The 16,669-nt window shown below is 39.3% G+C and overlaps 1 protein-coding gene across 3 annotated transcripts in view; it reads left to right on the forward strand.

The window, feature by feature from the left end:
* Positions 1-15,425, forward strand: part of LOC132830499 (zinc finger and BTB domain-containing protein 11-like) — a 50,011-nt gene extending 34,586 nt beyond the window's left edge. For 2 of the 3 annotated variants that reach the window (XM_060848257.1, XM_060848259.1), the window contains 4 exons: positions 1,412-1,556; positions 8,473-8,584; positions 11,831-11,994; positions 12,313-15,425. In XM_060848257.1, the coding sequence (XP_060704240.1) occupies positions 1,412-1,556; positions 8,473-8,584; positions 11,831-11,994; positions 12,313-12,347 (456 nt within the window). In that variant the 3' untranslated portion in view covers positions 12,348-15,425. The remainder of the gene's footprint in view (positions 1-1,411; positions 1,557-8,472; positions 8,585-11,830; positions 11,995-12,312) is intronic. The other variant, XM_060848258.1, reaches the window with a different exon arrangement.
* The last annotated feature ends 1,244 nt before the right edge of the window (positions 15,426-16,669 follow it).

The following is a 16,669-nucleotide window of genomic DNA, read 5'->3' on the forward strand; positions in this document are numbered from 1 at the left end:
ACAATTATGATTCACCCAGCTGATGAATAATCCTAACCATTCTATAGAGAGTTTGCCCATTTGGATAAATAGTTTGACCATTTGTACTCAAATAAAGGCAAAATATAGCAACTGAATCTGAATTTGAAAATCTGAATTAAAAGCATAAAGTGCTGGAAATGTGCTGCAAGTCTAGATGTATTTGTAGAGAGACAGAGAAAAACAAGGTTAACATTTTAAGTGAAACAGAACCAAGGAAAGATAATAATGTGATGGGTTTTATATTGTTGAAAGAGTTAGGACCTGGAAGACTAAAACTGAAGGAGTGCAGTAAGGTGGTAATGCTTGAAGTAAAGAAACAAAGCATTTTTCCAGAGTGAATGTGAGTGGCACAATAATGAACAGCTATGGATCTGGAGTCACATGTAGGCCAGACCAGGTAAAAATAACAATTTCCTTCCCTAAAGGACCTTAATGAACCAGATGGGTTCTTCCAGCAATTAACAATAGTTTCACAGTCATCATTAGCCTACTAATTCCAGATGTTGATTGAATTCAAATTCCACCATCTGCCATGGCTGAATTTGAACTCAGGTCCCCAGCTCATTAACAATTGTTCCGGTAGTCTTAAAATAATATTCCAAAAATAATCTTCAGAGTAGTAACCTCATTGATTGATTGAAATGCGTTCAATGAATATTTGTACTAGAGACACTTGTTATTGTGTCATAGGAATCTTTCCTATATATAATATATACACCAACTGTCAGTGTGGGATTTGAACCCAGATCCTCTTGCTCTTTGCAGTGCAGTGTAAACATAGTGTTTTAGAAGAGTGGCAATCTGCTTTGTGGTAGCATCTGTGAGAGATGTTGATCAGATCGTATGGAGCTCATAATTCTTGAGAAAGGTGCCATAAGACCTTCCTAAATTGTTAACATGGAAACAGGTCATCATTATCACAGCTTATAGCCAGCTTACAACTTTGCTGTTGAGCTACTATAAATCAAATTTTAACATCTTCATTCAATAAAACTAGTGCCTGTGTTTTAAATAAATAGAGACATGTTTCAATTGATCAGAATTCCATATATGCTCCCACTGCTAACCCAGTAGGCCCCAATTTCATATTGTTCATGAGAGTTTTGATTGCTGGTTCTTGCATCCAGATTATAATTATGAAACACTCTAGTTGGAATTAATTGCAATACAGACTCGCATATGGCATCCAGTTTCAGTGAGTTTCCCACCCAATTCAGATTTATAAAGTGACCAAGCCCTTGGTTTGTATTTTTTTCATTCAGATATCGATATTGTCCCACAGCCTCTGATTTTGATAGTAATTCTGTGGACAAAAGCAACTAACTGAACCTCTTTATGCCTCCTTTTAAGAAGTTCAAAATGAAATTAACATTCTTCATTGCTTTGGCAGATCTGTGGGAAGTCTTTTGCTTATATCCACATCTTGAAGCTCCACATGAAATATCATCAAGATGCAGAGGACTACCATTGTGAATTCTGTGGGAAAGAATATTTCAATGCCAGTTCATTGTGGTACCACAAACTTGCTCACTCAGGTATGTTTCCAGAATATTAATTCTCTTTTTTGTAGAGTGAGTTTCTCATTCACAGACCAGATAAGGATGGCACTTTCCTTCCCGAAAGGATATTCGTGAACCAGATGAGTTTTTCCAACATATGACAGTGTTTTCACGGTCAGCATTAGACTCAAAATTCCAGATGCTTATTGAATTCAAATTCCACCAACTGTCAGTGTGGGATTTGAACCCAGATCCTCTTGCTCTTTGCGGTGCAATGTGAACATAGCGTTTTAGAAGAGTGGCAATCTGCTTTGTGGTGATCAGGTCGCGTGGAGCTCATAATTCTTGAGAAAGGTGCCATAAGACCTTCCTAAATTGTTAACATGGAAACATGGAATATTCTAGCAGGAGTAGATTATTTAGCCCTTCAAGCCTGCTTTGTCATTTGACATGATTATGGATGAACATAGAACATAGAAAAATACAGCGCAGTACAGGCCCTTTGGCCCTTGATGTTGCGCCGATCCAAGCCCACCTAACCTACACTAGCCCACTATTCTCCATATGCCTATCTAATGCCCGTTTAAATGCCCATAAAGAGGGAGAGTCCACCACTGCTACTGGCAGGGCATTCCATGAACTCACGACTTGCTGAGTAAAGAATCTACTCCGAACATCTGTCCTATACCTACCACCCCTTAATTTAAAACTATGCCCCCTCGTAATAGCTGACTCCATACGTGGAAAAAGGAAGTTAGTGGGAAGACTTTAAAAACCAGCAGAGAACAACAAAAAAGAAATCAGTAAGGGGGAGAAAATGAAATATGAGGGTAAGCTGGCTAGTCATTTAAAAGAAAGTTGCAAGAGTTTTTCTTCTGGATATATAAAAGATAAGAGAGAGAGAGGCAAGACTGGTCATTGGACTACTGGAAAATGAGACTGGCGACATAATAATGGGAACAAAGAAATGGTGCAGGAACTGAATAGCTACTTTGCATCTCTCTTCACGGTGGAAGACACCAGTAGAGTACGAGAACTTCAGGAGAGATGAGTGTAGTGGTCATCACTAAGGAGATGCTGAAAGGTCTGAAAGTGGATATAGTACTCAGACTGGATGGAGTACACTCCAGGGTTCTGAAGGAGATAGCTGAGGAGATTATAAAGGCATTGGTTGCGATCTTTCAGGAATCACTGAACTCAGGGAGAGTGTCAGAGGACTGGAAAATGTTTAATGTAGCACCTTGTTTAAGCAGGGAGAAAGGCAGAAAACAGGAAATTATAGGCTAGTTAGCCTGGCCTCATTTGTTGGTAAGATTTTAGATTCCATTATTATGGATGAGATTGCGGACTAATTAGGAGTGCGTGGTTTTTGAAAAAAAGGCTGAGTCAGCATGGCATCATCAAGGGGAGGTTAGACTTGATAAATTTGTTAATAATTCTGAGAGGAGGCAACAAGTAAGTTAGATAAAGGAGAGTCTACGAATGTGATCTATTTGGATTTACAAACTTGTGAAACCGATCTGAAGCCCATCTAACCTACATTATTCCATTATCATCGATATAGGAGAAATGAGGTCTGCAGATGCTGGACATTTCAGAGTCAAGAGTGTGGTGCTGGAGAAGCTCAACATGTCAGGCAGCTTCCGAGGACCTGGGCGAATCGACGTTTCGGGCAAAAGCCCTTCATCAGGATTATAAACATCCATATGTTTAACCAGTGACCATTTAAATGCCCTTAAAGTTGGCAAGTCTATTGCTGTTGCAGGCAGGGTGTTCTGCATTCTTACTACTCTCTCTGAGTAAAGAACCTACCTCTGACATCTGTCCTATATGTATCACCCCTCAGTTTAAAGCTATGTCCCCTCGTGCTAGCCATCACCATCCAGATGCCATACTGGATGCTGCAAATAAGAATGACCCATGGTCTTAGGGGAAAAGTATTGGCATGGATAGAGGATTGGCAGACTGTCAAAAGGCAAAGACTGGAGACAAAGGGGTCTTTTTCAGGATGGCAGCTGGTGAATAGTGGAGTTCCACAGGGTCAGTGTTGGAACAATAACTATTCATGTTATACATTAACAATCTGGATGAAGAAACTGAGGGCATTGTTGCTAAGTTTGCAGATGACACAAAGATAGGTGCAGAGACAGTTAGTATTGAGGGAGTGAGGAGGCTGCATAAGGACTTGGACAGTGTACAAAGAAGTGGCAGATGGAAAACAATGTGAGAAGTGTGAAGTTATGCAAATTGGAAGAAAGAATAGAGGCGTAGATTATTTTCTAAATGGAGAAAGGCTTTGAAAATCTGAAGCACAACGGGATTTAGAAGTCAGAGTTCAGGATTCTCTTAAGGATAACATGCAGATTCATTTGGCAGTTAGGAACACAAATGCGACATTAGCATTCATTTTGAGAAAGCTAGGATACAAGATGTAGGGTTCTGGTTTGCATTCAGTTATTTATGATCTTTAAGTGGTTCGAATCACCCCAGATCCCTCATTCTAGACACTGGACTTATTTCGAGAATGTGAAATGAGGGAGGCAGTAGACTAACATTTCAGGGCAAGAATATCTGTGTTTATTTATAATGCAAAAGTTACGTATAATACAAAAAATAAAGGTAAATGCAATAGACAGTGAAATTGACATAATCAACTGTACAGAGGACAGTAGTACTATTACATGTAATACATGCACTATTAAATTAAACACTATGAGAACTTAAACAGCAATTTTAATCACAGAAACTTGAATCAAGCTTCCTACTTCTGGGTTCCCATGCACTATCCCCTCTTTGTTAGCTAAGTTGGAAACTTTGGGGTCTCTGGAGTTTAAGGTCACCCCTGAGGAAAACACCGTTTTAAAGTGTTGCTGAAGTTCTTGCTGTCAGTCTCTTGGTTTGGAACAGGCCTGTGTCTGGAAGCTCTTGTTCACATAGCACTTGGTTGGTTTCCCCATGTCTCTGATGTCTTTTGTTCTGATGATGCTCTTGGTTTGGGTTGCCGGTTTCAACTTCTCTGTTCGGCCACTGTGGTTCTTGGTTCCTCAGATGCTTGGTGGGGCTAGAAACCTGTGAGGAAGCTCTTTCTGCAGAAGCTTGTTGTTGAAAAGGCTTTCCACAGGTGAACAAGGGCTGACAATTGTACACATTGTGTGCCCCTTTTTCTCCCCTCAAATCTGTGTTGTACATTGCATTTCTGGTGTTCTTTTTGAAGTTAATTGGCTTCCTGATAGTTACTGGTGGAGGGGAGGGGGGGGGAGCAGGAGCTGATTGTGAAGATATATCCAGGTTCTCACATGATTGTGAGAACCTGGATATATCTTCACAATCAGCTCCTGCTCCCCCCCCCCCCCCCCTCCACCAGTAACTATCAGGAAGCCAATTAACTTCAAAAAGAACACCAGAAATGCAATGTACAACACAGATTTGAGGGGAGAAAAAGGGGCACACAATGTGTACAATTGTCAGCCCTTGTTCACCTGTGGAAAGCCTTTTCAACAACAAGCTTCTGCAGAAAGAGCTTCCTCACAGGTTTCTAGCCCCACCAAGCATCTGAGGAACCAAGAACCACAGTGGCCGAACAGAGAAGTTGAAACCGGCAACCCAAACCAAGAGCATCATCAGAACAAAAGACATCAGAGACATGGGGAAACCAACCAAGTGCTATGTGAACAAGAGCTTCCAGACACAGGCCTGTTCCAAACCAAGAGACTGACAGCAAGAACTTCAGCATGATTGTGAGAACCTGGATATATCTTCACAATCAGCTCCTGCTCCCCCCCCCCCCCCTCCACCAGTAACTATCAGGAAGCCAATTAACTTCAAAAAGAACACCAGAAATGCAATGTACAACACAGATTTGAGGGGAGAAAAAGGGGCACACAATGTGTACAATTGTCAGCCCTTGTTCACCTGTGGAAAGCCTTTTCAACAACAAGCTTCTGCAGAAAGAGCTTCCTCACAGGTTTCTAGCCCCACCAAGCATCTGAGGAACCAAGAACCACAGTGGCCGAACAGAGAAGTTGAAACCGGCAACCCAAACCAAGAGCATCATCAGAACAAAAGACATCAGAGACATGGGGAAACCAACCAAGTGCTATGTGAACAAGAGCTTCCAGACACAGGCCTGTTCCAAACCAAGAGACTGACAGCAAGAACTTCAGCATGATTGTGAGAACCTGGATAGACTGGCCGTGGACAAGATGTTTCTAATAGTCAGAGGGATGAGGATCTGAGGGCGCAGCCTCAGAGGAAAGGGATGACCCTTTAGAACTAAGATGAGGAGGAATTTCTTCAGCCAGAGTGTGGTGGAATTGTGGAACTCATTGTTGCAGAAGATTGTAGAATCTAGTTCATTTAGTATATTTAAGACAGATATAGACAGTTTCTTGATTAGTTAGGGGATCAAGGCTTACAGAGAAGAGGCACAAAAATGGACTGAGAAATATATCAGCCATGATCAAATGGCAGAGCAGACTGGATGGGCCATGTGGCCTAATTCTACTCCCTTATCTTATGGTTTTATGTTCTTATGGTAATGTAACTCTAACCTGTCCTTGTTTTCTCACCATATCCTTTGATCTGTTTAGTACTAAGATTTATGTTTACATTTTTCTTGAAAGATTTCAATGTTTTAACCTGAACCTGAACAGTTTTTTGTGGCAGAGAATTCTCACCAATTCCTGGGCTATGAAGTTGCTCCTTGTCTGTATCCTAAAAGGCCTACCCTGTATCTCCCTCTATATCCACTGTGACTCCTGGTTATTGATAACACCCTTCCTGCATCTATCCTATATAAATCTTGTGAGAATTTTATAGGTTCCTTTGAGATACTCCCTCATTTTTCCAAACTCCTGTGAATATAATCATACCCGATTCAGTCTTTCCCCGTACATCACTGTCGCTATCCCAGGAATCAGTCTGGTAAAATTTCATTGCACTCCCTCAGTAGTCAGACCATCCTTCTTCAGATAAGGAGACCAAAACTGCACACAATAGTCCATGTGTGGTCTTACCAATACTCTGTACAGTCGCAATAAGACATCACTGAATTCAAGTATAGGAGCAGTGATGTCTTATTGCGACTGTACAGAGTATTGGTAAGACCACACATGGACTATTGTGTGCAGTTTTGGTCTCCTTATACTTGAATACTCTTGCTGTGAAGGACAACGTACCATTTGCTTTCCTCAATGTCTTTTGCACCTACATGCTTACTTTCAGTGACTGTTGTACAAGGACGCTCAGAATGGATTGCACTTCACTCTTTCCTGATCTATCATAATTCAGATTGTGTTATGAAGATGTGTGTGTAGTGTACCTTTAAGAGAGTTAAAAGCTAGCAGCGCCAAGTGTTCTGAATAAGATACAATGTAACATGTGGTCCAGCTACTAGGGTAGCTGGGATGGTTGATTGCCTGGAGACAAAAACAGATTCAAATCGGGCCAATCAGTTTAAATTATACCCCCAATAAAAAACAAACTCCAATCAAGTTTGAATTTAGCATATTGGCAAACTTAAAAGCCAATGACATAATCCGATGCTTTGAGGGTATAAGACTGGGGAAAAATAGGAGGAGAACTGCCACGTCACCAGCATGTAGAGACTACCCGAAAAATTAAGTAGGTGGGTTTACCCAGTATTGTAACAATAGTAACCTGGCTGCCTGTTTTGCTATCAAAGTGGATAGTGCTGAAAATGTGTTGCTGGTTAAAGCACAGCAGGTCAGGCAGCATCCAAGGAACAGGAAATTCGACGTTTCGGGCCAGAGCCCTTCATCAGGAATACTCTATACAGTTGCAGTAAGATATCAAAGTGGATAACTCGCATTTATGCACATGATACTACATCTGCCATGCATTTACCTATTCACTCAACTTGCCTGAATTACAATGAAGTTTTTCTGCATCCACCTTACAGTATACCCTCCCTCCCAGTTTTGTGTCATGTGCAAACCTGGAGGTGTGACAGTTTCCTCATCTATATCATTAATATATATTGTGAATAGCTGAGGTCCAAGCACTGATCCCTGCGGTATCCCACCATTCACTGTCTGCCACTCAGCTTTGACCCTTTTAATCCGACTGTTTCCTGTCTGCCAGTTCTCAATTCATTTCAGTTCACCACCTCCAATTCCATGCACTTTAATTTTGCACACAAAACTCATATGTGGAATCTTGTTGAAAGCCTTCTGAAAATCAAAGTAAACCACATCCACTGGTCCCTCTTATTCACTCTACTATTTACTTCCTTAAAACTTTGCAGCCGATTTGTCATTCATAAATCTATGCAAACTCTGTCTGATCCTGTCACTAAATTCCTCTAGTATTTTTCCCTCTATCGCTATCATGTGGTCAAACTCATAATTACACTCAATGATATGCCAGTTTTAATCTGAGATTACTTTTATAATCATGATAATAATTATTTCATATTGAATGAATTTGCATTTATGTAGTGTTGTTAATAATCTGAATAACCCAAAGCATGCCACAATTAAAGTACCTGATTAACAAGTACAGGAAGAGTTGAGTAATTAAATGCTGCAGCCAATTGGTGTGTAACAGTCACTCAGGTAAGAAAAGGAATACATTCCCAGTCTATAAGTCTTGTGGTAGAATTAGTTGTTGATTGGGTCACAGGGGAAAAAAAATCATGGATCTTAAATAAAAATGCTGTGAGACTTTTCTAAATTCACTTGAGTGGTCAGTTGAGACTTTTGTTTGATGTCTGTCTGGTTGGAAGGATGTAGCACATTCTCAGTACTTTACAGAAGTGTTAGTTTAAAGTATGTGTTCGAGTTCAGGATTGGGCTTGAATCTAGTACCTTCTTGCTTTAGAGACAAAAGTACTGCCAATGGACCTAAACTGCAGCTGTGTTTGTTGTCCATTTTTTGTAAAATTTATATTTTAAAGTGTACATTTGCATTATTGTTTGTTTTCTTTGGATAGGTGAACTGCAGTATCCCTGTGTTCTGTGTGGAAAGAGATTTAAAACCCCTTCAAGTTGTAATCGCCATAAGAAAAAGCATAATCTCTCAGAAGAGAAGATCCTCTATAATCAGTTGAGTAGTGTTGTTTTCAGTATTGTGTGAAAATACATTTCACTTAAAATGCTTGCATTCCAAACCGTTTAAAAGGAGTCTTTGTTCTCTTTTTTTAAGCATTTTTAAAAATAAAATGTTTTTAATTTCTTACCCAAAGGCTGTCACTGTACATTCCTTAAGCCTTTTGCTTTGTTGTGAAATGGCAAAGTTGAAAACATTATGGAAATTGGTGTGTGTGTATATAGATATACATATATAATGTATATATATATGTATGTTTCTGGGCATCACATGCAGTCTGCAAATTCAGTGAGTGGAAGCCTTTCCTGATAATTGCAATCTTGGCCTACCTGGCAGTCTTGATTAGATTAGATTACATTTGATTGTATTACTTACAGTGTGGAAACAGGCCCTTCGGCCCAACAAGTCCACACCGACCCGCCGAAGAGCAACTCACCCAGACCCATTCCTCCACATTTACCCCTTAACCTAACACTACGGGCAATTTAACATGGCCAGTTCACCTGACCTGCACACTTTTGGACTGTGGGGGGAAACCGGAGCACCTGGAGAAATCCCATGCAGACACGGGGAGAGTGTGCAAACTCCACACAGACAGTTGCCCGAGGTGGTAATTGAACCCAGGTCTCTGGCGCTGTGAGGCAGCAGTGCTAACCACTGTGCCACCATTGCCACCGTGCCGCCCATTATACAGATGAATATGTCAGTACAGTAGCTTAAATGCCAGATAAGCATGAAGATTTATCAATGGTGTGATCCTGGCTTCTTTCCAGCTCTTGTTGTTGTGATTTTGGATAGTGGACATGATGAAATGTTTTTGTGAGAAAAGCAGAGGTGACTTCAAATGCAACATAACATATTCAGCAAAAGAAATTATGTAATCCTGGATTCAGAGCTGGGGAATGGAACATTCTTTATTTGTAGCATGTATTAGTTGCGTGAGGAAATTCTTCAGTTGGGTTTGGACAAATAAAGTGAGCCTTCCACCTTTTCCTGCTGATAATTTCTTATTGTCACTGAAGTGAGATTTTCCATTTCTCTGCTAGTCACTATTCAAAGTTCCTTGGAAAATTAGCAATTATACCCTGTGTTAGGCAGGTTTTTCTGGCTGTATTTTTGCATCCACTGGGAAGTGAATTGTGACAGGTCTAACTTCATTTGGGCTGCTTAAAGTTGGCAGATAGAGAGACCTTCAGGTTATCTCTGTCTGGACTGAATCCTGGTAAGCGAGGTGAAATTACAATATATTAACCCACTGCCACCCATTCCCCAGAATAATTAATTCCCTGCATTTATCCTCACTGTCACAGCAATGTCTTTCTTCAAAACGTAATTGAAAATAAAAGACAATCTTACATTCCTGCTTATTCTATAAATAGTTCTGATGGCAATGTAGAATGTGAATAGTGATTTTGTTGAGATATTTTCCAATTTAATACTATTATTTTAAATTCAAACAAATTCAAGGAAACAGCTTTCCAGTCCAATTCTTTCTCACTACTCGTCCATTGGTGTTGTTCCTACACATTGTTGTAGGGTGTGATTTGTACCATTTTGTGTCTCACACTGACGGCTACCTTCTAATGAACCTGTTATCTTTGCCAATTGAGCTTAATTTTGGCTTTGAGATTCAAAGTGGGAAAAGTTTATTCAGGGACAAAAATGAATGTTCTCAAAGGTAGAAGCTGCTTTCACCCTTACCTCCCATTACTGGTGTTTCACTTAACTTCCTTCAAAAGGCACGTGGCTGCTGATACTGTGAATCTGAGCAACCCATTCTCTCCTCCCTTCACCCTCTCTATCTCATCGATTTCTCATTACATTCTTTTTCTGCTGCCTTTTCCTTCGAGACTTGTCACTCAGCACTTTGCTGCACTTTAAATGGGGTACTGCAAATGGAGTGAAGGCCACTTTCAGTTCCATAATAGGGCTTTTTGGTATGCAATCCCACTCTACCATTTGTCAAAACAGACTTGAGCAGACTAGAAACTGTTCAGTACACTTCGCAGTGGGCGATGAATTAGCAGACCAGTGCTGGGCTGCCTGTTGCAGTACTCTGTAAGCGGAATACACATAATGCACAGATGCACTTTAGGGTAAGCTCGCTAAACATATAAGAGTTTTAGAAGAATATGCTGGTGGGAGGAGCCTAAGTGGTAGCATAGACCATTTGGACCAAAAGACCTGTTTCTGTGCTGTAAAACTATTTGGAGTCTGTGTAAACACTAACCTCGGTGTTCTGAGTTATAGAGGCTCAGGGGTGTGAGGTTGGAGAAATTAACACTGTTTTGCTCCAGACCATATTGCACCATCATCTGGCAAATGTACATTTATGGACATTGGATGAAGTTCCAAGAGATGAAATAACTCAATGGCTTCTCAGTATTCAGGGTTGCAGTTTTTGGTAAAGAGCTGTATGGAACCACACCCAAATAAGTGATAGTGTCATCAGGTTCGAGGGGATCAAATTGGTGGAAGAATTGTACAAATGTAGTCTTCAAGTAAATGAGAGTTAGACACCAGGCGTAATTGAAACAGATATAATTCAGTCTACACTGTAAAATCCCATAATCTTCCCTAATTTGAGTAGTTGATTTGATATTGTCAAATCGTTAAATAGCAAAACTTTCAACATTTTGTGAAGCAGAAATTTAGAGTTGTTGCAGCATTAAAATTTCTTTGCAGGGAAAGCTGAAGATCCGAGCAATGCTAAATACTACAATTTCCCTCGTGTGACAGTGTATAAATGCAACATGACCAATTCACACAGGCAGTTTTCGTTATAAATATAGACGTATTTACAATGGAAAACTTACCAAGATTTGACAGCAGGAAACGTAAACAGATGCAAGCATTTTTAATATAATGAAAATATATAGGTAACCAGCATACAAAGTGCATTTAAAATTTTCAATTGAAGTTTTATTGATTTATACTCCTTTACATTAAGTGCATTTTTTAAAAAACTGGTAACTTTGTGACACAGTAATGTAGTACCTGAATGTATTACTATGGGGATTTTAATGGGAGGTAGATTCATGCCAGAAATTCTTAATTTTGGCTTTACTGACAAGGGAGGCAAATTCTTCCTGGATCAGTGAGCAAATTCAAGGTCATATCATTTTGTTTGGTATTCTAGGTAGACAGGCAAAGTTTAAAATGGATTTTTCAAATGGAGCAACATAGTTAGATTCTTGATCTTGTACAGTTACAGCTGTTATTGACCTTTACATTTGACTTAGGTGTGATGCATGTGGCAAGGTGTTTTGTGACTGCAAGCAAACAAGAAGCGCATTTTGTGAAGCCATCCCACAGATCAGCCGAACTGTGGAGCATGATTGTGAGCATTGTAACAAGGTATTCAACCAGATTGAGGACTACTGTAAGCACATGACTCAACACACAGGTACCATCTGAGTTCAGCAAATGACCAGCTGATCCTATGTATAACTAATATTTTACCTCTTGATGTTCACATGTGTTACCAACCAGAATGACAGGTCTTTTCTTTGTGTTGTTACGAACTGTAAGACCATGTTATGCTAAATAGTGCTGATTTTCTGAGTTAAATTGTAAACTGCTGGGAGTCTGACTTTGATGTAGCCATACTGCACTAGCGTTATAACATTGGCACAAAGTACACTGGTTTCCACACACATTTCATCCTTAATATTTGACTGTTTTGAAAACAAGTGTTGTCTTTTCTGTATTTATTTTGATGTAGGCCAAAAACCTTTCCAGTGCTTGACCTGTGGCTAATCTTGGGCTGACCCTCACTCACTACAACATCACATTCGTGAGCACATTGGGGAAAAGCCTTACATCTGTTCCATCTGTCTGGATCCTCACATTGATGCTCAGAGTTTACGGCTACACGTGAAAAAGCTCCATGGAAATAAGCGTGTTACACTTAAAAGAGAACTGCTGCCTCTACACAAATACTCAAACACACTTGACCCATGCCATGTTTGTCTCACCAAGGATAGATAGGAAGCTGAAGGACAATGATTCTATGAATGAGATAAAGCGACATGATGGAGGCACTTCAGGAGAATGGCAATTATTTCCAACTATTTCTAGTGAACACTCCAGAAATGTTCCCAACCTATCTAATCGAATTTTCTAACATTTGTGAATGAACCAAGTTCTGCCTGTTTTCAATGCCTGGACTTCTCCATTCTAATTGTCTACATGATCATTTGAATGTGTTTTGCTTGATGTTTTAACATCTTTAGAGTGGGCCCGATGGAAAACAAACTTTTTCTGTGAAATAGATTTTTTTTAACATGTTTTATGTGTAAAAATTCAATTAAGTATTATGAAACAGAACACGTTAAGACAGTATAAAATAGTTGGAAACCTCAGAAATGTAATTGCTTCACTCTTCCTCTAAATATCAAAAATAGAGCTCCATTATTAATTTAGACAATGCCAAAACAAAGGATGTGCGGTTGTCAAGTGAGTTGCAACTTTTGAAGTACAATAGAGAAGGAAAATTGCAAATTTTTATTTATATGTTTTACCCTCGTTCGCATACACTTATTTGTTAACCTCCTAATTTATGATTGACTCTCAGGCATTTCAAATAGTACTCAGTCTGTTCATGCATTTGTTAAATAGGAAACAAATGTTTTGACTTGACATTGAGGTGGACACAGCTTGCTTGGTGATTTATATCAGCAGGCTTTGTTTTGTTGCCACGAGCAGGTGGAACCAGTTTGTTTTTGGTGAACAGATTGGGCTATTTTAATGCACTAATTGAAGTGGATGCTGCAAAGCCTAGTAAAACGTATCCTGGAGCAATCAGAAGCTGTGTTTTGATAATATCGTTGTTTGGGCTAATGGCTGCAGTTATAAAGGAATACAGGTCTGGTACACTGCCAGAGATTCTGCAAGCACTCCAAAGGAAATACATACCTCGTCAATTTGATTGAGGTTCATTGTTATTTTATTTCATGTGAAGAGGCTTTTTTTAAACTATAATTTTTCTGATTGTATTCTCCTCTGTACTTGTCAGACATTTGGCATGTAAGTTTTCATGGTTATTTCTGAAAGGCTGGATAGTTGTATACACATTTTTAATTGCTGTTGCATCTTTTAGATTGCAATTGTGAAAATGTTGAATTAAAGTGCAGCTAAAATGATAATGTATCTGTGATAGACAATTTTTAAAAACCTGTTCAGGCATGTTATGACACATGTCTGCTGGAGCAGATGACACTTGAATGCAGGCCTTTTGGTACAGAGGTAGGGGCACTACCACTGCACCATTATTTGTTACATTTTATAATACTTTTCAGGAACTTATCATTTATATTCTAAAGTAGTTGTAAGCTCTGATCTTTGTGTTTACCATATGAACTGCTACTGAATTATGTTGGCAAATCTAGAAACAGACATCAACAGGCCTAATTAGTCTGACTAAATTTATCCTCTTATCTACTATCTGTGTCCGACAGATGGTAGAACTGCACTCGTGTGATGAGCACTTGGCATTACCAAGGTGTGCTGTGTTCTTGTTCACTGCTTTATGAAATCTGTACCACTTCATTGATTTCTGTAAAATCGAGTATTGGTAAATGAGACCATCTCTGATCAAGCACATCACACACTAAAAATGAGAACAGCAGGAATGTGTACAGTAATGCAGGGGTACAGAGCAAGTGCTTCTGTCAACTGTCAACAAGTTGTGTTGAAATTCTGCCCTACATGGCTAAGTGGAATGTTATTCTTTTGCCTTTGTCTTTCCAAATTTTCATTGTTCTATTCTTCTTTGTCCCCTTTGACTGCACAGAACATTAAGCATGTCTTGTACCAACTTAAATCCATTAATTATTTTCAATTAGTGGTTACATTTTGTGATTTTTAACTTTACTCCCAGTTATTAAAAGATGAAAGCGCATTTTCTAATCATTTATTAGCCCTGCAATATAAAGTGAGTTGACACAATTAACTTATTTATGTAAGCTTTAAGCTAGTGTCTTTCTAGTTATTTACATGGTTAATTCAGGGTAGATGGTCAAATTTTATCTGGACTGGAAGATTTCTGCCCGAATCGTTGACTTTTCCACCTCCTGATGCAGCCTGGCTTGCTGTGTTCTTCCAGCCTCCCTTTTGGCTAATTTGGTTTCCAGCATTTTCAGTCTTTTTTTTGTCTTTTGTTAAATTGCAATGCAACTTTTAATGATTTGAGATTGTACTTCTCAACCTCTTTGCTTCCATTTAGTCTCCTATTTTACAAGGAACATGTGATTATCCTATTCCTACTACTAAAGTGGCCCGCCTCTCACTTTCCTACAAGTTCATCTGCCATTTAATTACTTGTTCTGCAAATTTATTGTCACATCTTCTATATGTTGTTTGGCAACCTTCCTCCGTATTGCACTGTCAAATTTGGCATCATCCACAGATTTTGAAACTGTCCAAATTAGGTATGCAATTGGTGAACAGCACTGAATCCATCATGCATCTTGTGGAATATACTTCCCACCAACCTTAGTATCTGTCTCAATAACTTCAACTTGATTTTCAGTAGTCACCTGGTTATCTGTTCTACTCCTAGCCCTCTAACACCAATGTTCAAATCTTAGATTACCTTATCAAAGAAGTGGTGACCCCATGTGTAACTTTGAAACAGCATAATCTTACAAATGAGCCAAGAACCCAATTTTTTGGGGCTGTAAGTGGACTCATGAATAATTATCAGTTTGTGTGAATCTCTTTTTATTGGTAATAGAGGCCAGGACAGTCATAAACATAAAGTTTGGTATTCTTGTACTGATGTTTTTACAACGATATGTATTTTGAAATATTTTATTCCAACCTAAACTGTATGATGATGCAAAATCTTTAAAATTGCAAAATAAAACATGATTGTTTGTTTGTTAATTTTCTCCATACCTATCTGTACAGATTAATCAAAAGCACTTGGCACTGTTGTGGTTGACTTTTCACAATAAAATGTTTGGCCATACTATCTAGTCCCAGTTGTGCGATGGTGTGATCTGGGTTGGAGGTTGTAACAATGAGATTTAGACTTTCGCCCGAAATGTCGACTCACCTGCCCCTCAGATGCAGCCTGACCTGCTATGCTTTTCAGTGCTGTACTTTTCTACTGTCCATAAATGTATAGGTTAGGTGGATTTGCCATGCTAAATTGCCCATACTGTCTGGGGATGTGCAGGGTAGATGGACTAGTTATGGGAAATGCATGATTACAGAGATTGGGTAGGGAGTGGGTCTGGGTGGGATGCTCTTCAGAGGGTCAGCGTGGATTAGATGGGCCAAATGGCCTGCTTCCATCTGAGGATTCAATGATTAAAACTCTCTTGAGTTAAAGGTAAATTTGTTAGCTACTTTTAATATATTAATTCAAGATGTGGGTGTCACTGGCTAGACTGCATTTATTGTTCCTCCCCAGTTGTTCTGAGGGTAGTTAATAACAGTCAACTACATGGCTGCGAATCTGAAGTCACATGCAGGCCAAACGAGGTAAGGATGGCAGTTTCTATCCCTGAAGGATATTAGTGAACCTCATGGGTTTTTCCTGACCATCAACAATTGTTTCATCGTCATCAAATCCTTATTTCCAGATTTTTATTGAATCTAAATTCCACTGTTTGAATCTGGGTCCACACAACATTGCCTAGGTCACTGGATTAACATGTCTAGCACTAATATCACTAGGCCATCCCTCTCTACTAAAGGCATGAAAAGATTGTTTAAAAAGTAACATATCACACACACACATTAGAAATATGAATTAAGTATTAAGGTAACAGAAGAGCCATAGAGCTGTACAGCATAGAAACAGACCCTTGGATCCAACTCATCCATGCTGACTAGATATTCTATTTACTCTAGTCCCATTTGCCAGCATTTGGCCCATATCCCCCTAAACCCTTCCTATTCATATACCCATCCAGATGCCTTTTAAATGTTGTAATTGTACCAGTCATCACCTCTTCTTCATGTAGTTCATTCCATACATGCAACATCCTCAACATGAAAAGGTTTCCTCCTAGGTCCCTTCTAAATATTTCCTGTCTCACCTTAAACCTATGCCCTCTAACTTTGGAATC

This window comes from Hemiscyllium ocellatum, chromosome 31 (genome assembly GCF_020745735.1).
Source record: "Hemiscyllium ocellatum isolate sHemOce1 chromosome 31, sHemOce1.pat.X.cur, whole genome shotgun sequence".
Lineage (NCBI taxonomy): Eukaryota > Metazoa > Chordata > Chondrichthyes > Orectolobiformes > Hemiscylliidae > Hemiscyllium > Hemiscyllium ocellatum.